The sequence below is a fragment of the Acartia tonsa genome, chromosome 11, assembly GCF_053477335.1.
Source record: "Acartia tonsa isolate MP-2025a chromosome 11, ASM5347733v1, whole genome shotgun sequence".
NCBI lineage: Eukaryota > Metazoa > Arthropoda > Copepoda > Calanoida > Acartiidae > Acartia > Acartia tonsa.
Genome location: NC_137270.1, coordinates 39,922,565 through 39,945,499, shown reverse-complemented (window position 1 = coordinate 39,945,499; position 22,935 = coordinate 39,922,565). Strand labels below are relative to the sequence as shown.

At 30.8% G+C, this 22,935-nt stretch overlaps 1 protein-coding gene and 1 long non-coding RNA gene across 2 annotated transcripts in view; one reads left to right on the top strand and one right to left on the bottom strand.

Moving 5' to 3' along the window:
• Positions 1 to 1,487: 1,487 nt before the first annotated feature.
• On the bottom strand, positions 1,488 to 4,370 carry LOC145332313 (uncharacterized). The gene is made up of 4 exons (XR_013884131.1): positions 4,291 to 4,370; positions 2,943 to 3,029; positions 2,388 to 2,453; positions 1,488 to 1,680 (listed from the first exon to the last, which is right to left on the bottom strand). It is a non-coding gene; the product is annotated as an uncharacterized LOC145332313 (long non-coding RNA).
• Positions 4,371 to 16,105: 11,735 nt separating this feature from the next.
• The window catches only part of LOC145332187 (uncharacterized), a 37,150-nt gene continuing 30,320 nt past the window's right edge, over positions 16,106 to 22,935 (top strand). The window contains exons 1-3 of the mRNA XM_080177145.1: positions 16,106 to 16,190; positions 20,543 to 20,580; positions 21,167 to 21,223. Coding sequence (XP_080033271.1) covers positions 16,174 to 16,190; positions 20,543 to 20,580; positions 21,167 to 21,223 — 112 coding nt within the window. The 5' untranslated portion in view covers positions 16,106 to 16,173. The remainder of the gene's footprint in view (positions 16,191 to 20,542; positions 20,581 to 21,166; positions 21,224 to 22,935) is intronic.

The window sequence follows — 22,935 nt, the reverse complement described above, 5'->3', positions numbered from 1 at the left end:
ATTTAGATTTCTGTCAGAAATAACATCCAACAAGTTTAGACATGTCTCATTATTATTCCCTCCATAACTTAAAAAATAAAATATCTGCTATAAAAAAAATTTCAGATTAATCAAATTGTAAATTCTATTGCTGATTGATCTAGACAAAGCCTAGTTACTGTTAATTTATAGAAAAACTGTCTTAGATTACAGTTTTTACAATGGAATAAAGGAATACTGTCCTGTTTTCTCTCTGATCTTAGTTTGTCAATCAATTCCTGTTTATTTTTCATTCCTAGAGCCATTTTACTGTGCTTATATTTACTAAAGATTAATAGAATTTCTTTATTTTAAACTTATGAAATTGTAAAAGTTAAAAAATTACTTGAAAGCACATGAAAAATCCCTGAAAAAATATCATCAAAATTTTTGTTTATCTTCTTTCCAAGTGGTATAATACTTAAACCTCTTTTCTTTATTAAAGCATTGCTTTTATGACCAACTTTAATGATGCTTAAGCCTTTTTTGTGAAACAAGACATTAGGATTTTTGAATTTTTTAGGTTTTTCTTGGTATGTAGCTTCTGTAATCTCTTTTGGAGTAGTTCCAGTATTGATAATGAAACTTCCTTGCATTGTACTACTTTCTATTACATCTATAGTTTTATTCTCAAATTCATTTATGTTTTCTGTTTCACTGAGATTGATATTAACATTGGAATCATCTTCAATAGCCTTTTCTGTATCTTCAACTACTCCAAAACTTTTTTTACTTCTTGTAAAAAGGAATAAAGATTAAATAACATTGGTATAAATCAAAATATTTTGAGAAAAAAATTACTTTTGATACTCATGGCATTAAAGTCTAGTGAGTGATTCATTTTGTCTGCTTTTCAGAAATTGGTTATTTTTTAAAGCAATAATGGTCATCCATTATTCTATCAAATATAAATCTTAAATCATGTTTAAATCCTTATACTAAAATAACAGGATGTTTGTTTGTCTGTGTGTGTATCTGTGTGTCTGTACCGAAGGATCTCGCTAACCGCTGAACCGATTGGGTTCTCCTTAACAGGGTAGATTCTCATATGTCCCGGGAAGGTTTTTAACTATTTTGGGGAAGGGTACCACCACCCTCCCAAGAGAAATCACAATAAAATCGAAATTTTTAAAAATATTTTCGCAGCATAGTGTCGCTAGTGTAGTCTCGCTGCGTAGAAGCATAAATTTAAGAGCTGATAACATAGACAAATTATTTCTCAAATTAGATATCTAAAATAAATTAAAAACATTTAAATGCCACTAGAGGCCTCTAGAGGCGTAGCCGCTAGTTGTTATAAACAGCACTATGTCTCTTGAAACAGATAGGTATAATTACAAAAGTTTAACAAATATATGAACTTTAACAAAATGTTCATAATATTTGTAAATTTTTACCAATCAGTACTTTAAAAATACATTAATATATTTAGTTTACCAATTACCAATTTACCAATCTTTATTCCTCTCTTTTGATTCATTTTCTTCTAAATTTTCATTTTCTTCTTTTATAACCTCATAATCAATATTATTGTTAAGTATGGGATTATCATCTTTTAGATTTGTTGACACTATAGACAAATATTTTCTCAGATTGAAATTTTCAATGTATTGAATGAAATATGGATTTGGTGTATTTTTTTGTATTCTCTCAACTTCAGCTCTAAAAAAAAGTACAAAAATCTTCAAAAATAGTAACAAAACTATCTGAAACAGAATATAGTAAACCAAAAACAAAATAAAATTAGATGATTTTGAAAAATGTAATAATATTTTTCATTGATAAATTTATTCAATGTTTCATGCATATGCACATACTTTTAATAGTATAAGCATAAATTCAAATTCAGCTGTTTATAAAAAAGTTTATTAAAAAAGACATCAAGAAAAAAATATATGACTTTTAATGAAAAAAGCTATTAACTTCCAAATCTATTTCTTTCACTTTAAAATTGATTTCAATTTTAAAATTAATTATTTAAATGAATATAAATATACTAGTGAATAGTTTTTAGTAGTGAAGCTACATACTTTAAAGCTAATTTTTAACTCAATTTCGGTAGTTCTTCTCATTTTAAATAATTGTTTTAATAAAATGGCAAGTTTATTTCCTTCCTTTTTTCATTCCAAAGATCTAATTCCTTTGCATGCTACTAAATAAAGCACAATTTTTTTGCTTAGAAAATATGCTTACATTTTAATCAATAGCTAATTAATTGTAAAAAAAAACTTATAAAACTGAAAAGAAAAGTTGTGTATTTACATATAGCAACAATCCCTTCTTTTACAAAGCTAATTTTAAAAATAGATTTTCTGCAAGCTGATTTACAAAACTTAATAAAAATTGTATTTCTGAATGAATATAAGTACCTGTAAAGAGTATAATATGTTAATATTGAGAGAAATGATACAATGACCAGGGCATATCGACCAGTTCTAAAACACATTTACTTACAATACAATTTATATTAGCTGACTAACCAAAAAAAAGTAGGTATGTAAATAATTATTTAAGTAGGTAAAAGTTTAATTTTCTTTTTAATTATTATGAGCAATTTGAAAAATTTGATAAATTGCAATGTAGAATTTTTTTAACAGTGTGGGGTAATATTACTTGAATCTATGCATAGACAAAGTATATCTATAATATAAAAAATTATTTAAAAATGGAGGAAAATTGAACATAGACAGGAAAGTATAACAAACTCATCTAGAAATGTTTAGGCGATCAGATGAACGGACAAATCCCATTATAGACAAAACTGGAATGTACCAATGCAGAAAAATGTTTCAACCAACTATGACAAACAAAATTGAAATTATTGGTGGAAAAGTGTTGCTATTATTTAAAGAAAAATTATAAATCAATATTGCAGTGTTCTCCCTAAGTATAGAGTAGCTGCTCTGCAAGAAAGGATTACTCACAAGCGTGATAATGTCGGATTCAATTTATTCACCATCCTTCGTAATCTAATACATGTTCTTTTCAACATTTAACTCAACTTAGATTGCCTTAACATACAGGGTGTCCCAAAAAAAACTTTGTGCGATTTTAGATAAAAATTTATTTGCGCAGGTAAATATTATGAAAAAGATTTTTTCCATAAATTTTTGATTGCTTTATTTACATTACATGGTAAAAAAATTTAAAGAACGTGTCCTAACTTTTGTGATTTTTTTAACATATTCATGACGAGCTCCCAAAGTTTAAAGTTTTGATTCAATGGGATTCAACAAAATAGATTTTTCAATAATTACTCAACATAATTCAAATAGCAGGGTGTCAAATTTGAGATCTTATTATTTTTGTTCATAATGGCAATTTTCTCCTTTTTTTGTTGCGTTTTATTACCTTAAAACCAACTTAATTTAAAAAAAAATTAAATTACTTCAAAAATATGAGGTCTACAGAAAAAACAGGATTGCATATCTAAATTCTATGGATCATTTTATATCTACTACTTCCTTAAAACACAGACTAGAAATTTTTTAAAAATCTAAAAAGTTAGGACATGTTCTTTTAAATACCTTAAGTGATCAATCAATAAAGTTCCAAGAAGGTAATTTCTTTTATTATTGTTGCATAATTGCATAATGATGTACTTTAATCAGTAATATTTTTTTATCATTCAGCAATGTACCATAATTCATTTCAGAATAAGTGTTAAGAATATCCAATGGAGTGGAAGATAGAGTAACATCACCACCCAAAACTATTGGCATTATATTAGATTATCACCCCCCCCCCCTTCCTACAAAAAAGACAAATTCCAAAAGTTTTGAGATGGGTGACAAACATCTAGAACCCATCCAAAAATTATTCCCATTCAACGCCGTCGCCATGGTTCAAAGCCATTAGTTTTTACATAGCAGGTATATTATTAGCATTTGACATCTAAAATTTGGTTTCTGACACTAGCAAAAAAATTGAATAACCTCCCCTTATAAATGTACCCCAGAGTTGTCATTTTTAAATAAGAAAAAAATTTGTTGACGTATCTCACCTCCCTAAAGTTGAATAACCACCCTTATTGAGAAGTTATACCCACCCCCATGACCTTATCCCCAAAAAATTCAAAGCATTAATGTCCTTGTAAGAGATATATGAAGGGATATCTCATTTGGAATATTTTTTGTTATATCTCAATTTATTTTAATCAATTGCATATATTGCTCTTAATCTTAGCCATAATGAAAATTGTAGCCATTGCCTTAGTGACTACAAAGCCAATAAATATTCTAATAGTTACAAAACAAATTTTTTTTGAGTCACCCTGAATACTATCACACGAATCAATATTATATCATATTTGAACTGTTGAATGCTATGTTAATTATATTCGATAAGTTACTGACCAAATCATTCACATGTGTTTTAACTGCAGCATAGTCAGGGAGTAAGGGAGGGGACAATGGATCGAATATTGAATTTTTAGGAGTCTCAGACTTTGGGTACTGGCTCAAAGGGAATGTGCAAGAATTTAGCAGTTTCTGACTGAGTTTGGGTACTTGCGCATGAAATGCCACTACTCGTTATGTATGTTTTGAATTTTGCAGATGGGGGAGAAGGGATAAGGAAAGTGGGGGCAAGGGAAATAAACACTCGTTGTGTTAGTTTGTAATGTAGCAGACGGGGAGAAGGGAGAAGGGAGGTGGGGGCAAGGAGCAAGTGAAATAAACAGAATAAAAAGGGGCAATCATATTCTTGCTAGCAGCTGACCGGGTCCAATAATCTTGTAATATAAAAATCACACCAAAAAACCTCAATATATTTCATCAAAAACAAGTTGTGATTTCACTTTACATGACGCTATGGAAATCTATTATTCAATTAACAATCCCTTTATAATTTCCTACAAATTTATTGGATTAAACTGGATTTCATGCCCTTTCTTTGATAACTCTTATATTGAATTAATTGCCCATTGTCCCCTCCCTTACTCCCTGATCATAGTAAAGGGATTTAAATAAAAAGGGATAGCGCCAGAGAAAAAGATACATTAGGCTATTTATTATAATAGTCCCCAAAGTTTCATTGTACTGTTTTCTTGTTTGTTGGCTTAACAGCTTTATGGACTTTTATTGAATTTTGATTAGTTTGCTCATTAGGTTAGGTGGCCAAACGTTTCAACCACTAACTGTAATCTACAGAAGTAGTAATTTTTTGTATCATCATTTGGGATGTACATCAATTAATCGGCCATTGTCTTATCTCTTTAGATCCCTGTATAGAATCATCTTTATACAGAGTAGGGTAGAAATGTACAAAAATGTGATTGTAGAGTGGGACGGTAAATGCAACCCCCCCCCCCATCCCCTTGATCGTTAAGGGTTAATGTGGAAAGAAACATATGATACTCTTAGTAAATGATAGCTTATATCATAGAAGTATTTTTAGCATTTTTAAATTTAACCAGTTGTTTTGTACAGCTTTTTAAAATTTTATGCACCCCATAGCTGTAAATAAAATTTGAGGGTGGTATATGACACACATTCAGTGGTATGAAAATCACAATGGCCATGATTTCAGCTGAGTGTGTGAGAAATATTTGGATAATGGAAAGAAAACGAAGTAGCGGGTCTTTTGTATTTTCACAGAGCTTTTGTCCTAAAATAACCTATCAAAAGCTACTGTGAAAATACGATGTAACCCGCTACTTCGTTTTCTTTCCATGATTCAAATATTTTTAAAACGTAAAGTCATTTAAACAGGTGAAAGAAAATCAAAAGGAATGCTAATAAACAATCAAGAGCGTACTAGGCCATAGATGCTTAACTCGTTGACAAATAATTGGCTATGCCACAAATACAAAAAAATTGAAAATTTGTTGAACGATTGGTCTTGCTTTTAATATATGTAACTTACTTTTTTTTAACTTACTACATCATAGATTAGAAAAACTTTTTTTTGTAATAGTGAAAACGACGGGGGGGGGGGGGGAGGTATTAGTTATAACTTGTCGGTTATTGGGATTGTATCAGATATAAAATATCATTTATATATTGACAGCAAGTATTCTTTTTCAATTTCGTTTATTAAAAGAAAAATATCTTTTAATATTTCTTGGGAGAATAGTGGTACCCTCAACAAAAATTGTTATGATATTTCTCTGGAACTTCTTAAAGGAGAACCACATCGGTCAAATGGTAAGCGAGATCCTTTACTACAGAAACACTGAAAGACATCATGTCACAAAATATACTAAGATGTCTGTCTATAGCTTATGATCTCGGTAACCGCGAGCCGATCTGGTTCTCCTTTGCAGTGAATCTTCTTATAGATCTATGGAAGGCTAATAACTGATACAGGGCAGGGTACCTCTCCCCCCTCCCCCTACAACATGTGCCCCTAGAGACCTCAAGGGGGAGAAGTCATCATTAGGATATAAAAGTTCACACATTTATATTACACCTGTACATTTCAAATTGATATTCATTTCATGCATATATCGTCTTCCGTTTATCAAATCTACAAAATAATTATTTTTTTAGTAACGAAGCTACTATAAAAGTCCGTCTGTCCGTCCGTAATTAGTGGATTGGGGGAAACGTGATTTTCTCGGCTCCTATTCAAGATAGACAACTGAAATTATTAAGAAAGATTCCTATGGAATATGCCCATCCAATCTATACATTGTTTTGTCCATCTGTCTGTTGTTTGGGGTGCTAGAAAGATTCTTAGATTTTTAAGTTTTCGTGATTTTCTCAATTCCTTTTCAATATAAAGGGCTGAAATTTTCAGGGATTGATTGATTTTACATTCTTCATATTTTCACCAAGTTTTATTAAGATTTGTTTATTAATTGGAGTGCTAGATCGTCTCTAGTTTTAGGTTTTCAAGATTTTCTCGATTCCTATTACAGATTGATGGCTGAAATTATCAAGGAATGAAAATACCCATATTTTACTTATTTCGATCAAGTTTCATTAAGATTTGTTCATTACTTGCGGTGCTAGATCGATTCCTAGATTTTTAATTTTTCGTGATTTTAAAGGTTGCGTGATTTTAAAGGTTTCGTTATTTTCCTATTTTATCAAGTTTTATGTTTATTGTATGACACTGCTCTATAGTGATTTTTTTCGATATCTATTTATAATTTTTGACCTTCGCTACTTATGGATGTTGTCATCCTTGTTTTAAATTATCATTATCTCTGCTAAAACATGATAAATCTCGCAGTTTCCTCTTTAAAATAACATAAAACCAATCCAATACTTTAATTTACAAATAGAATAGCCGAAACCATCTGGAAAATATGTGAAGCATCCCTTAAAAGGAGACCTTAATCGGTTATTCAGATCTTAAGCTTCAGACAGAAAAACTTATTATTATTAGGATTATTATTAATAGGATGAATAAATAAATGCTCAAAAGGAAGCTTTGAAAAGGAAGTGACAGGGGGAAAGGGTTTGGGAGTGAGAAGAAGAAAAAGGAAATCAAAAGGGGAGGGGAGTAAGGTTGAGGGCCGGGGGGTTTAAAAAGAGTAAGAAATAAAATTTTGAAAAGGAAAATTTACGCCTTGTGATTTTAGACAACTAACTGTCCCTATCTATATAGTTCTCTCTCCCTCTCTCTTTCTCTCTCTCTCTCTCTCTCTCTCTCTCTCTCTCTCTCTCTCTCTCTCTCTCCCTCTCTCTCTCTCTCTCTCTCTCTCTCTCTCTCTCTCTCTCTCTCTCTCTCTCTCTCTCTCTCTCTCTTTCTTTCTCTCCCTCTCTTCTCAAGCCTCTCTGCCTTTCTCCCTCTCTCTTGCAATTATCCTTTTTCTTTCTCCCTCTTTTTAATAATTTTCCATTCTTTTCTTTTCTCTATTTCTCATTATTTCCTTTTTTTTGTGCATTTCTTTTCTACATTCTTATTAACGTGAAGCTTCCTATAGGTTTAGGGAAAAATTAGCATTTTGAGTTTCGACTTAGCTCCTTATGCATATGTAAAGAGAGAGAAAGAAAGAGATAAAAAGAAAGTGTAAGCGAGAGGGAAAGAGAGAGAGGAAAGAGAGAGAGAAAGAGATGGAGAGAGAGACAGAGAGACAGAGAGAGAGAGAGAGAGAGAGAGAGAGAGAGAGAGATGGATAGATAGATAGATAGATAGAGAGAGAGAGAGACAGAGAGAGAGAGAGAGACAGAGAGAGAGAGAGAGAGACAGAGACAGAGAGAGACAGAGAGTAAGAGAGAGAGAGAGAGAGAAAGAGAGATAGAGAGAGAGAAAGAGAGAAAGACAGTCAGAAAGACAGTCAGAAAGACAGAGAGTAAAGAGAGAGAGAGTAAAGAGAGAGAGAGAGAGAGAGAGAGAGACAGAGAGAGACAGAGAGAGACAGAGAGAGACAGAGAGAGACAGAGAGAGACAGAGAGAGAGACAGAGAGAGATTTATAGAGAAAGAAATAATATGAGAGACATAGAGAGAGTGAAAGAGAGACAGAGATATAGAAAAGATAGAAAAGGGGTCCAGAGATAAGATAAAGGAGGAATTAGAAAGGGGGAAGGATATAGGACCAACGGAGAAAATTACGGTTGAGATTTTACCTACCACAGGGTATTTCATACAAAACAACAAATTATACAACATTTTCCTGGCAGCTGTTTGAGAAGATGTCCGTTATCATATAAGAGCATAAAGAATAATTTACTTAGCTAGTCGATATGTCTGTCATGGAACAAAAGACAATAATATGTAATATATATGTATATATGTGTTATTGTTGCTCTATGCCTCTTTATTATCATAATTATTTATCTTTCTCTATTAGTCATTGATGTCTCTGTATATTTTCTCTTTACCTATTTCACTCTCTCTCTCTCTCTTTCTTTCTTTCAGCTAATTTTCCCTTTTTATCCCTATAATTGTTTTTGTTCTCTTACTCTATCATCTTCCTTACGTCTCTTAATTTCTTAAACACTCTACTATTTCTCTCTCTTTTTCCTTATATACTTCTTTTTTTTACTTATCATATAATAATATTTATTTTTTCTTTCCCCTCTATCTATATCATTATTTATAATTATATTTCTAATCTCATCATCATTTTTTAAAAAACAAAGCTTTTCTATAACTAAGTTTGTTCCCTTCATTTGTTTATATGTTACGCTTTGATTTTATTGATGCTGTCTTCCTTTTCCTCCCTATACTTTAAATTCTTACTAGCGGCTTCGCCCCTAGCCTCTAGGGGCTTTTTTCATAAAAGTTCAGGGGAATTTTCTTTTTTTGGGGGGGTTGGGGTGTCCCACCCCCCAAAAAATAGCTTAAAACCACAACAGGACCAATAGGTATATACCCTGAAGAGTAGAATCCAATCGGTTGAGTGGTTACCGAGATCTTAATCTTCAGATGAACAGACAGACGGAAAGACATCAAGCTACTTTGTATTATAGATAGTTGTCTCACCCTCTCTCTGTCCTTATCTCTTATTTTCTCAATTTTATGATAAATTTGCTGTTATGAAAAAAATCTTTGTTAGTTTTTATAAACGTCATGTTCTATTGGTGGCATGGTATAGTAGCGCGACGCACTAAAACATTATGACTATTTCTAAAACTACCCACTTCCTTACAGTTACAATAGGTTATTAGGCTTTAAAATATAATAATCTGCTGTAAATTATGCTTAATATAATTCAAGGAAACTGTTATACAAGTGAATCACTAAATTATTGTGAAATGGCTTAGTTTTACATTGTTACGCCAAGTGGCAGGTGGTCAACAAAATCATATGCATGCAAAGTGATTCATAAAAAAGTTTGGTTTTTCGGTTTTTGAAAAAAAATTATTCAGATTTTAGTGAAAAATGAAACAATATTCAGGTTGTCTAAATAAAAGTTAGATGAAATTGTATTAAATGAGAAACTTTATTTCTTTAATTAATCTAAGTATATTAAAATAGAAGGTGAATAAATATACATTAAAATTAATACGTTGAAATTTTACAGGTTGTTCAAAAAAATGTTATTATGTTTGTTTAAAAATTACTAATACTTATGAAAGTATGTGAATCTAAAAAATCCAAAAATGAAATTTAACTTCAAATATTTTGCTTCAAACTATACAAGTTTTTCAAAAATATTGGTTTTAATTATTGTATTAGGTTTTTAAAATTGATAATTTGATATTATAACAGCATTTTTCCTAACAATGATTATTATTTAGCTTTGACTGTCACAAAGTTAGAGACAAATTAGTTTTTATTCAGGAGCTTTATCCCTAGCAATCATAGAAGTCCAAAAGTGTTTACCCCCCTCAAACTTTAAAACCCCTCATTTTACCCCCTCAAAATAAAAAAAATATATTGGTTGGAAGAAACCCCTTCATTTTACCCTCCTCAATAAGAAGCTTGGATGTCCCTGTGAGCAATGTTCCTTGTTTATAATTAATTTTTGATAAATCTGTATTAGGATTTATTAGATTTAACCCTAAAACAACAGGAAATATGGATTAATAAGTTTAATATGCATGACAATTGTTTTAATTAACTCATAGCTACAAATAAACCACTGTTTAAGATAAAAAACACCCTTGTAACACCTTCGGGGGCTCTAGCCCAACTGAACTATATTTTTACGGGGTTCTAATTCTTCTAAACTTTACCTTACCCAACGCAACCTTAATTAAAAATACGTTTTTTAAAGAAATATAGTGGTCCAGATACGATATGAGGGAAAGTGTCAAACATTTAATTCCATGTATGATTATTTCAAAACAAATTCAATTTAAACATAAACATAAACAAACTGCTGCAATGTCAGTCGTATTACATTATTTGTAATCTGCAGCCTGTTTCAATAGATTTTTCATTTTTGGATAATTTGGATACTCTTATGTTGAAAACAATGGGAGGTGGGTTATGGAAGTAGCATTCAAGATTCACAAATCGTTATCCTTACATATAAGTAACAGGATCTCTATCTGTCTGTTTGTATCGAAGGATCTCTCTAACTGCTGAACCGATACAATTCTCCTTAACAGTGTAGATTCTAATTAGTCCTGGTTACGTTTATAACTATTTTTGGGGAGGGTACCACCACCCTCCCGAGAGAATTTTTTTGTGTAAATAACTGACCTTAACCTAGATTTAAAAGAAAACATTTTATGCGCCGCTATAGGCCTCTAGGGGCACGCTAATAGGAGTTTAGGCAACAATAAATAGTATACCATTCTTTATTTTAGAACCAAAGATAGTCGTTACAGACTGACTGACGAACTTATGAGAACCCATAATTGTAGAAAAGATTAGCATTCAAAAATACTATAATCCTTATACTAAAGTAACAGGATGTCTGTCTGTTTCACGCTTGGTTTTTTATTAAATGAATAAGTTAGGGTACAATGTTTGGCACTTTCGATATAAGTAAATGATAATAAAAAACCCATAGAATGCGATAATAACTTCAGAAAAATCGAAGAAAATAGTTTTAATACTTAATTAACGTTTTTAAGTTTTTCTTCAAAAAGTTTAGATAAGATGCCTTTAAAAGTCGTCTATGATTTTGTCAGGGATAAAAATGTAACTTTAAAATAAGAATTACAACATATTTTTTCAATTAGTACAAAGTAAAATTTTGAACATTTTATTGATCAGTATATTTTTTAAAATGTTAAGTAGAAACCTGAATATTTTATCATGAAAATTGTGTTATGATTTGATTGTCTGCTAGATTACAAGAAAAAAGATACTGACAGTACTTGTTGGTTCTTTAAAAATAATTAGGTAGATTACTTTCAGAACCCCTCTTTTTGCAACGTTATTTCAATAGAACAGAGCCGTAGTCTTAGTGTACTCAATATCTAGACAGCCAACCATTGTTTTAGAATTGTTCAATTTTTTTAACTTCTGATAAAAACAGAATTAATGGTATTTTTGTAAATATTATACCTCCAAGAAATGGCTATACTTCCCAATCATATGTTGTGTGATATTTAAGAGGAATTATTTTGATATAATGTCATTAAAATATTCGTTAAAAAAAGTGCTATTCTAGCTTATACTTTACATTTTAATGTGTATGATAATTCAAATAAAAGATAATGAAGATTTATATTATATTTAATTGTTATAAAGAAAAACCTGGAAACAGTAAAAAACTGACTTTATTTTATTGACGTAGGGAAAATTTTGTCAAATATTTGAATAAAAAAACACTATAAAACAAAATAAATTATTTTTAATATAGTCACAAAAAGGCTTAATGAGTTTAGGAAATATTTCATTCACTAATCATGTCATTTAAACTCTATTACACAGAATACATTGTAAAAAGATGTTCTCGTTTTAATTTTAAGTAATTTCAAATGCATTTTAATACCTTTTAATGATTTATTTTTTGAAACATCTTTTTATAAAATGTTATTGATTTTTGAAGTTATATGTAAAAATGTTTTTAAATTTTGTTAACATTTTGTTTTAAATGTAGAAAATTGGTAATTCTAAACATTCAAAAAATGATTTTATTAAATTTTCATCACTTAAATTGCATGTTTGATGAAATTTTCAACTGATAATTCAAGAAAAATCGTTTAAGTTTTATTATATTTTACTTTGAAATGTTAAAAAAATATAATTATTGTCAAAAATGTGGAAGTTATACTTTCCTCAAAAAAAGACCTAAAACATGCAAATTAACACGTGTAATGAGATTTTTTTTCTTTCAGGTTTAATTTTAAGTAATTATTGATATTTTTTGTAAAAAGGATTTTATATAAAAAGTTTTAAAACTCGAGTTATGTAGTGGTTCTAAAAAAGGTTGCGAATTTATGCAATTTTCTTGCAAAAAAAATTTTCTAGGATTTTAAAAATAGCAAAGGGTGTTATTAGACGTACTTACAGATACAATTGCAAAGTCATTTTGGCCAAACACTAAAATAAAGTTTTGACATCTGAGGGTCCAACCGTGGTTTGTCTGTTTGTGTGTCTGTACCGAAGGATTTCGCTAACCGCTAAACCGATCGGGTTCCTTAACAGGGTTTCTTCTCAAAGGTCCCGGGAAGGTTTATAACTATTTTGGGGGAGGGTACCACCACCCTTCCAAGAGAAATCACAATAAATCGAAATTTTGAATAAAGAGACTCCTACGTAACATTGCACGGTATCGTAGAATCTTGATAGAGACTCCTACAAAACATTGCAAGATATCGTATTATTAAAAAAAACAGTTAAAGTGCCAGTAGAGGCCTCTAGGGGAGTAGCCGCTAGTAGTTATATATCGCATCATACAAATAATAGATACGTTTCCACGGATATTAAAATAAAAAATTGTAAAATTAAAACCAGTAATGTTCGCCCCGAGGGGCCGAAGGCACGGGTTAACAAAATTTTATGATTATTATTTCAATATATAAAATATGTATATAATTTTATTAGACACCTTGTACTTATGAATTATACACTATACATATGTTTAATATGTTATTGTGGTTTTTAGAAAAAAAAGCTACATGCATGAAAGAATTAAGGGATAGGTATATGGAAAATAAATAAATTATACCCCTTAATAATTATTCCAAAGCTACTTAATGACTTTATGTTAACATTCTTTTGATAGAACAAAAGATTATCTATCCTCCATTGTCTTATCCCTTTTTCCCTGGCACGCAAGAAAAGTTGATTTCATGCGTTTCTGATTTTTACTGTGAATTATTTAAAGTGAAATTATAGTTTAGATAAAAAGATTTTTAAAAGCGTAGCTTTTCTACAAATGTTAACATGTCAGTGACGTATGATGATTCTTGTAATAATTAGTTATAATTATAATGACGTTACAACATCAATTGTGCGTGCATGAGTGGGGGGGGGGGGGGTAGGTGTCAACAACCCCATTAAACTAAGATTTGGGAGTCACACCACATCTTGAAAAGTCCTGTGAACGCCTCTGGTCAATTGACAATTAATTTAATAAGGAAAAAACTTCAATTTTGTTGGTACTTCTATCTTAATTTCTGTCAACAGCTTCGCTTTTGTGGATAGGGTTATTTCTGTTGCTATGGTTTTTAAGTAATTTTATGCTTGTTTATGATATAATTGTAGGTTTTATAACATATTATAAATTGTTAGTACTAGTTCTTCTTTAGTCCCAGCTTTAAGAGATTTGAGAGAATCGAAAAATTAAAAATATTTTATGAAAAAGGCATCAAAGATTAACACTTACATTACAACTGGTTCTCAGCCATACTTAAATATCGTATACCAAATCGTATTGCAGACAATTTTCTACGAATAATAAATCAAAAATCATAATATTAATACCAGTCCTGTTAGCCCGGGACTTCAGCCATTAAGGGCTAACAAAGCTGGTTAAAAACTTATAATTTTTCATTTTGATATCCACAGAAAGCTGTCTATAATATTATACGATAAATAACTATCAACGAATTAATTATTAGAAATAATTTTGATAGATTTTAACGTTATTGAAAAAGGTATCGTTAACTAAGTTTTGACACAGATAATTACATAAATAAGCAGAGCAGATTCAGTAATTTCTGAGAATCACAGACATACAGACAAAAGAACACTGCTTATATAACGTTGTAGATGGACGGACAGTCAAAGTAAGTTATAGAGTAGAATTATTATTGGTATAGGAAATTTTTTATTTGCAAAAGAATGGCTGCAAACCTTGAATAATCTTGGTACTGCCACTAAAACCTAATTCTTTAATACCCTCCAAGTGACCAAACTTATCAACCAATGATTTTATTTATAATCATTCACGAGAATGTATATCAATTTATCGACCATTGTCTTATCCCTCAAAATCCCTAAATATAGAGTTATTGTCATTGCGTACGAAATAGTCGCCACGGGGTAATTGAACAAATTTGTCATTGGTTAAAATTAAATCGCAATCCAATTTGAAGTATTTATGTGGTTAAACCTTTGATTTCATAACTAAACTGACACAAACAAGGAACATAATGATTTGATTATGTGCAGTTCACGGTAAAATGTTTTTGGTGTCGAATATCTCCAAAAATCTATAAATTTTAAAGGCTACTTTAAAGAAGGTCATTAAATAATCTGAAGTGGCAATTACACAATAATGCACAGTTATCTCACAATGCACATAAATGCGCGAAAAAGGCTTATTTTACGCGTTTTTTCTTCAGTTAAGCTTATCCTGTGCATCGTTGTTTTTTGCTATTCTAGATTATTAATAGTCTTTTTTATGCCGCTTTTGTGGGCATGACATGAACGTAATGCCGTTTTGCAGCTAGCAGCTTTGAAAGTTCATAGATTTTTTGAAGATAATCGTTACCAGGAATATTTTACCTTGAACTGCACTAGATCCCAAGTTAATACTACAGCTTTACTGTTATTCACAATACATTCATTTAGTTTTAATTGTCTGTTGTTGTTTGTTGACATTCTTTTTCTGACATGTCTTAAACTTATTGTCACGAAATTAGATCTTTTTACAATGGAGGAAGGGGGCAGTAAAAAAGCCTAAATCCATCCTATGAATTGGAGTAAAAACAAGGATGACAACATCCATAAAAGCGAAGCACTGAAACGTTAGGACAAACGGACATTGACACTTGTATAGTATCTGAACTGAATAATCAGAATTTAAAAGTATAAGAGCCGAAGCAAAATTGTAAGTAAATTGGTTGAAAAACTGCTTGAAGCAGGATAATGTTTATGGACATACTTACATTTTTGGACTTGATTATAGAGTTGCTTCGCTTATAATATTGTTCTTTGTTGTCTCAGGAATCAATATACCAAAAATCAGATCAAACGGATTATTAGAACACTTGAAAATTTGTTGTTAAAAAAGTAGAAAAATCAACATGTTTAAAATGGACGTACGGACATTCTGGTAATGATTATAGAGTTGCTACGCTTTCTAAATCGTACCCAACTACTACAGGAATCATCATGCAAAGTTTGAAATCGATAGGACAATTCTAACATGCCTAAATTAATGAATAAAGCTATCTATCTCGGACAGACGTACGGACGGCCCGACCCTAATTATAGAAAAGCTTCGCTTTTAAAAACTTTCAGAGACATATTTGAAGCTTCCTGAAAATGGAGAATTTAATCGGTTCAGTGGTTAGTGAGATATTAACAGACAAGCTTATGAAAGAGATATAAATGAATATTAATAATGAGTTTTTCTTTAGTTTCAGAATTACAATGTAGTTAACAGACAAACAAAGAGATAAAAAATGTCAAATTCATTAAGGAAAATATTAAATTGCTTATCATAAACATTCTAAAGTAATAACAAGGACGATTGCATCCATCAGTTTTTAAAAGCGAAGCTTTTCTATAATTAGGATCGGTCCGTCCGAGATAGATAGCTTTTATTCGTTAATTTAGGCATGTTAGAATTGTCCTATCGATTTCAAACTTTGCATGATGATTCCTGTAGTAGTTGGGTACGATTTAGAAAGCGTAGCAACTCTATAATCATTACCAGAATGTCCGTACGTCCATTTTAAAAATGTTGATTTTTCTACTTTTTTTAACAACAAATTTTCAAGTGTTTTAATTATCCGTTTGATCTGATTTTTGGTATATTGATTACTGGGACAACAAAGAACAATATTATAAGCGAAGCAACTCTATAATCAAGTCCAAAAATGTAAGTATGTCCATAAACATTATCCTGTTTTTAAGCAGTTTTTCAACAAATTTACCTATAATTTTGATTCGACATTTATACACTCTATATCATTCACTATTTCATAGCCATCTTGTGTATGGAATTCTCATTTATTCTACTGCTGCCTCTGCCAACTTAACACCGATTATAACAAAGCAAAAAATGGCCATTAGATGTATCATGAACTCTAAGTATAATGCTCATACTGCGCCAATGTTTAAAATGCTAAATATTTTACCATTTGATTTGCTTCTTAAATATTTTCAATTGCAATTTATGCATAATTATAAAATGAATAATTTACCTAGATCCTTTTCAAACACTTGGGAAACTAATGCAGAATTCAATAATAATTATCAATTAAGAAACAATTTTGATTATAGAATTCCTAGATTTAGAACAAGCCTTCTAAAAAGATTGCCATACTGTAATTTTCCTATAATTTGGAATGATTTTGATTGCCATATTATCAAAAATTTGGCCAGTAAAATTCAATTTAAAAATAAACTTAAAGCACATCTTATTGAATCTATTAATATTGAATGTTCAAGACTACTATGCCCTGTTTGTCATCTAAACCTATAAAAATGTAAAAGATTTTTTTTCTTTTTTTTTAAATTTTTAATTTGTTTTTTATATTTATTTCTTTTTCAGAAAGGTTTTCAGTACATAACTTTATTTTTCAATACACAATTCAAGTGTATAAAAAAGGGGGGAACTACAAAGCTGCACACGGGAAAACGGGACCTGATATAAATGTACATATGTACATCTTCTTGCTTCAGTAACCAAAGAAGTTTTTTTTCAACAGCTAGAGACAACACCGCTCACGCGACATCTTAGCTGCCAATGCAAATACAGAAGCAACACAAATATGAAATTATTTTATTATAAATATACCTATGCTTATTTTATCGTACATTATTTTATTGTCTTTTTTTATTATATTGGAAAATAAATCTACTACTACTACTACTTATGTTCCGATTTTTCAGTTCAGATACTATACAAGTGTTAATGTCCGTTTGTCCTACCGTTTCATTGCTTCGCTTTTATGGATGTTGTCATCCTTGTTCTATCAAAAATATGCAATTTTTCGAAGGTTTATTAAATTGGAAGCATTAGTTTCTTTTCCTTAGTTGCATTTCTTTTCCCCCTGCAATAAAAAACAAAAGAAAGAAAGAAAATAGTTATTTCTCGCATCGTATTATAAACGGCTTTCCGCGGATATAGAATGTACAATTATAAGATTAAAACTAGTTTTTTTTAGCCCCGAGGTGTCGAAGACACCGGCTAAAAAAACTGGTTTTAATCTTATGATTGTACATTTCTATATTCGTAGAAAGCTGGATATAATACGATGTTAGACACAGTTTTTTCGTATGGGTGAGAACCGGATTTGAATGTTTACGAGAAAATATTTTAAACCAATAACAAATAAAGTAAAAAATCTAACCTATTCCTTATCTATTTAGCTTGATATTTAAGCTAAATTTTGATACATCTTTTGTGGGATCATGTGTACATTAAGATCTCTGAAACCACTGAACACATATTCATTGAAGTTTTTGTATAACTAATTTGTTTCTTATAAAGATACACTAGCAACTGTGCCCCTAACATCAAAGGGAGGGAGGACAGCTAAATAGCCTTAAACCATACTGGGGCATTCGTGAAGCATTCCTAAAACGAAAATATTAATAATCTGTTCTGTGGTTAGCAAGATCTTTACAGACCTTAATCCTATTCCTATTATACAAAGTAGTAAGTTTTGTTGTTGTTGTTGATAATTTTGATAATTTCTTAATCGGTGCTAGATGCTAAGTGCTACTTTATCCTATAATACTAGTTGCATAATAGGGGAAGGGCAGTGGAGATCTTAAAAATAGCCTAAAACCATCCTAAGACATTCGGACCAGCATTTTTCGAAATCTTTATATTCATACAAAAAACCTTACTACTTTATATTATAGGATGAATACTAAGTTTGTCCAACGCTTATTTTGCCAGATTTTTCCTTTTAATTTGCTTTCTTTTGTTTCTGTGAAATTTTAATTTTTAATTCTTGTAATTAGGTGGATGAGAAGAAATTTTAAATTCTTGAAAATCTTAATTTTAATTGTTTGGTAAAAAGGTTATGTTCTATAAGTTTTTTTGTCTGTCGGTAGGCATAAACATAACACTGTTGGACGTTCCTGCTAATATTAACGATAAAATAAAAAAAAAAACTATTTTTGGGTATAATCCCTTTCGTGGCAACGCACCTTAAGGGGCGATTCTTCGTATTTTTCACAGTAGCTTTTCTCCTATTTCTAGCTCCTGTGGGTAGGGCTCTAACCCTGCGGGACCAATTGCCGATCCCTTTTAGGCAATCACTTAACCCAATATAACCTAACCTAATCTAAAATAACTATAAAAAGCCATTTTAAAAATACGACGAAAAGAAATATTCCCCTATCTTTATACAGATACTTTGATATTATAAAGCTAGAACTAATGTTTTTAAATTTTATAATAACTTTGTAGCTAGATTATTTTTTTAAAGTAATGTTTCTACTTGAAATTATAGGTTTGCATTTAAATCTTAAATGATTTCATAGTCTATTGAACATTAATCTACAGATAAAAAATTGTCTGAGATTTTGGAAAAACTTAAATTTTTTCAAAATGTTTGAAATTGTTGCCTTTAAACAAGGATGATTGCTTTCAATATTGGCGAAATAATTAGCGTTATTTCCGGAGTAGGAGGGGCTGGTACTCAAAAACACCAATTTAGAAAGGTAGGGAAGGGAACTTATATATTAAGTCAGAAAACTTCCCATCTATTTAACAGTTCACTCAACTAATCTAATGCCTAAAAAAGCTTGTAGAGCCTTTTCTTTTTCATCCCAGATATCTATAATACAAAGTAGCTTGATGTCTGTCCGTCTGTCCGTCTGTCTGTCCGTCTGTCTGTCTGTCCCTTAAGATCTCGGTAACCACTGAACCGATTGGATTCTACTCTTCAGGGAATATACCTACTGGTCCTATGGTGGTTTTAGGCTATTTTCTTGGGGGGTGGGACACCCCCAACCCCCCCAAAAATTAAAAAAATCCAACCCCCCAAAAATTTTTTTTTACATTTTTTTGTAAAATCTCAGTAACTGCTGATCAAATTGGGCTCTACCCTTCTGGGAATATACCTACTGGTCCTCTGGTGGTTTTAAGCTATTTTCTTGGGAGGTGGGACACTCCAACCCCCCCAAAAATAAAAAAATCCCCACTTCCAAAATTTTTTTTTTTTTTTAATTCTTTTAAACAAAAACCAGTAATTGGGGTGGGGGAACCCCACTGCAACATGGGGCAAAGCCCCCATGAATCCCCCCCCCCAAAAAAAATCTAAATATATTTTTTTTAATTTTAATTTTTGTGTATGCGAACAACCTAGGTCTAATTTTTACGAATTGAAATTTTTTTGTATACGGCAAACAACCTGGGTTTAATTTGTACAAATTAAAATTTTTCTGCATAAAGCGCACAACCTGGGTTTAATTTTATCACAGAGTAATTAAACAAAGAATATTTTTTTGAATATTTCTATTAAGGAGGGTTGACTTCCCAAAACTATATAGGGCGAAGCCCCTAGAGGCTAGGGGCGAAGCCGCTAGTACATATATAAATGAATATATTATTACTTGGATCTTACACCCGATTTTCATGCTTTATAATAAAGTAAACAAAAAACATGCATCGGTCTAAAATAACGAATCCACCTTCTTCACCCCGTACCTTCCCCTAAAACTGGATGACCAATAAATGAGTTTTATTTTAGCAAGCTAATTCCTGACAATTTTTCCCCTGCCATAATATATATTCTTCATCCAATACTATAAAGCTTGGGACCCCTCACTATGTCGAAATTATGATAAGCAATTCCTATTTTTCTATAGACCGAAGTCGAGAAATAAAGGAAGATTGGGATGCTTAGGTAAGTTAGTTTTTTTAATAGGGCTCGACAGAACTCTATGAACTCTGGCCACAGCGATCGGCCTGGCCTCAGCGCTCGGCCCCCTTGCCTACCTAGCCGCAGCTGAATTTTGAAGTAATAATATGACAGTTTTGAATAGGTTTACACGCGGTTGACGCGCGCCTGCCGAGACCTGTTTGTAAGTAGCGAAGCTACACTACAATGTTAATGTGTTGATCTGTTTTATTATTGGCTAGAAAGGTTTTAAAATAGATTTATTAGCCTAGATAGTCAATCAGACATTAAGACGCCCAACCTAAGAAAAAACTTCTAGCAAACTTTTTTTTTAACAAGAAAGTTAGAAACCAACTTTTTAGACAAAATAACTTCTACTAGCAAAGTTAACCACTGAACTGTTTGAGTTCTTCATTTTAGATATTTTATTTTCAAATTTAAGTCTTGAGATGTTTAAAGCTTTTTTCTGTCAACCCTTCCCTAGATGCAAGGAGCGCATGAGCTAGTATGATAATATTGAAAGAATTTATCATATCATGATCATAAGCTTTGCTAATAATGGATTAACTACTCTATAATCAATAATTTTTAGGAGGAACAAAATCGTTTTTGAGTTGGATTTGGGAAGATTTCAGAACTACACATTTAGGAAATTATTCTCTCATTTTAAATGATTAAATAAATGTATAAGTATAGATGTATAATCCAGACAACTACCTGGCCCAATTGGTGGAGACCCTTTACTTCTGCTAGCAAATTGATTTCTGTTCTTTTTGTGTCTATATTTCGACACTTTCAGCTGATTTCAAATACCCAATATAAAATCAGAACAGGGTCACCAACCCGTGGGCAGAGTTACATGTTGCCCATCTATTCTTTAACTTTACTAATAATTTAAAAATTCATAAACATTTGGCCAGGAAGTTTTTGTTAAATTGTATTTTTAAATTGTTTAGATTTAGAAACTAAAGTCGAAAACAACGTTTTATTAAATTTAATTAAAACTACACGTACAATTTAAAACATTTTAATAAATGCAAGTTTATTCATATTTTATATTCAATAGATTAAATTATTGAATTTCGCTAAAGGCAAACTCAATTATAATCAATTGGATTATTATTAATTGAATATTATTTATTTTAGCTTTAGGGTATATTAATCATTTATATGACTAATGTTAGTATAGTCATAAATATTACAAAGATGACAACATTCATAAGCCCTAGGGGTTAACAAAACTGGTTTTTATCTTATAATTTTTCATTTAATATCCACGGAAAACTGTCTATAATCCACAGACTGTAATATAAAATTTGTTGAGTATCATTGCTGTTCCAAATCATGGAATGTTAAAGTGTTTGCAACAAAACAAGAAAAAATTAAAAATTTAAAAAAGGTTTTCACCTCAGTGCGCAAAGACTGCTGCTGCTTACAAGGCCTTTCTTATTCAGTGGGGGACTTAAACTGATTGTAGTAATTTATAAAGGGATATAGAATGCTTGGATACAATAGAGATTTTTACATATAAAGATTTATGTTATCATTTGTGATATATTGCTTCAAACTTGGATTTATGGTTTTTTACTGAGTTTAACAAATCTTAATTTAAAGATTAAGATCTCATGATTTTACTAATTATTGGATAAATTTCGGAACATGGTTGCTATACTGCTATATTTTTTAAAACTCTTAACTTATCTTCTAGCTTATCATTTTCCATCCAAAGAAAATACTGGGGAGGCCGTTTGAGAGATCGAGGTGGACACACAAATGAATATTACTCTTTAACTATTTTAAGAGGGGGTAGTGAGTTTGTTGGTAATTTGCGGACATTGAATTACCTTTATTATAGAGAAGTTGCACTTCTAAAAAGGCATTCACCTAAACTTTTCAAGCATGTAAACTTTTTTTCTCAATTGATCATTTTAAATGCAAATTTTTTTTGACATTTGCCATTGATATGTCATAGAAAATTATATTTTATTTCATTTTAACTAAGGAAACTGTTTATTAATCAATAATCATGATGTGTGTGTGTGTGTGTGAACATAATACTCAACGTGTCAACATGGTACAATTATAAAAGAAGATAAATTTATCTCTCATTAAGCTATCTTTTTAACCGTGGTTATTTTGCAATAATTTCCAACATTGTACAATTTTAAAAGAAGATAAAAATTATCTTTCATTATGTTATCCCTTTATCTGTAGTTATTTTGCAATCATGTCCACTTTTTAAAAGCGAAGCTTTTCTATAATTAGGGTCGGTCCGTCCGTACGTCCGTAGCGGATAGCTTTTTTCGTTAATTTAGGCATGTTAGAATTGTCCTATCGATTTCAAATTTTGCATGGTAATTC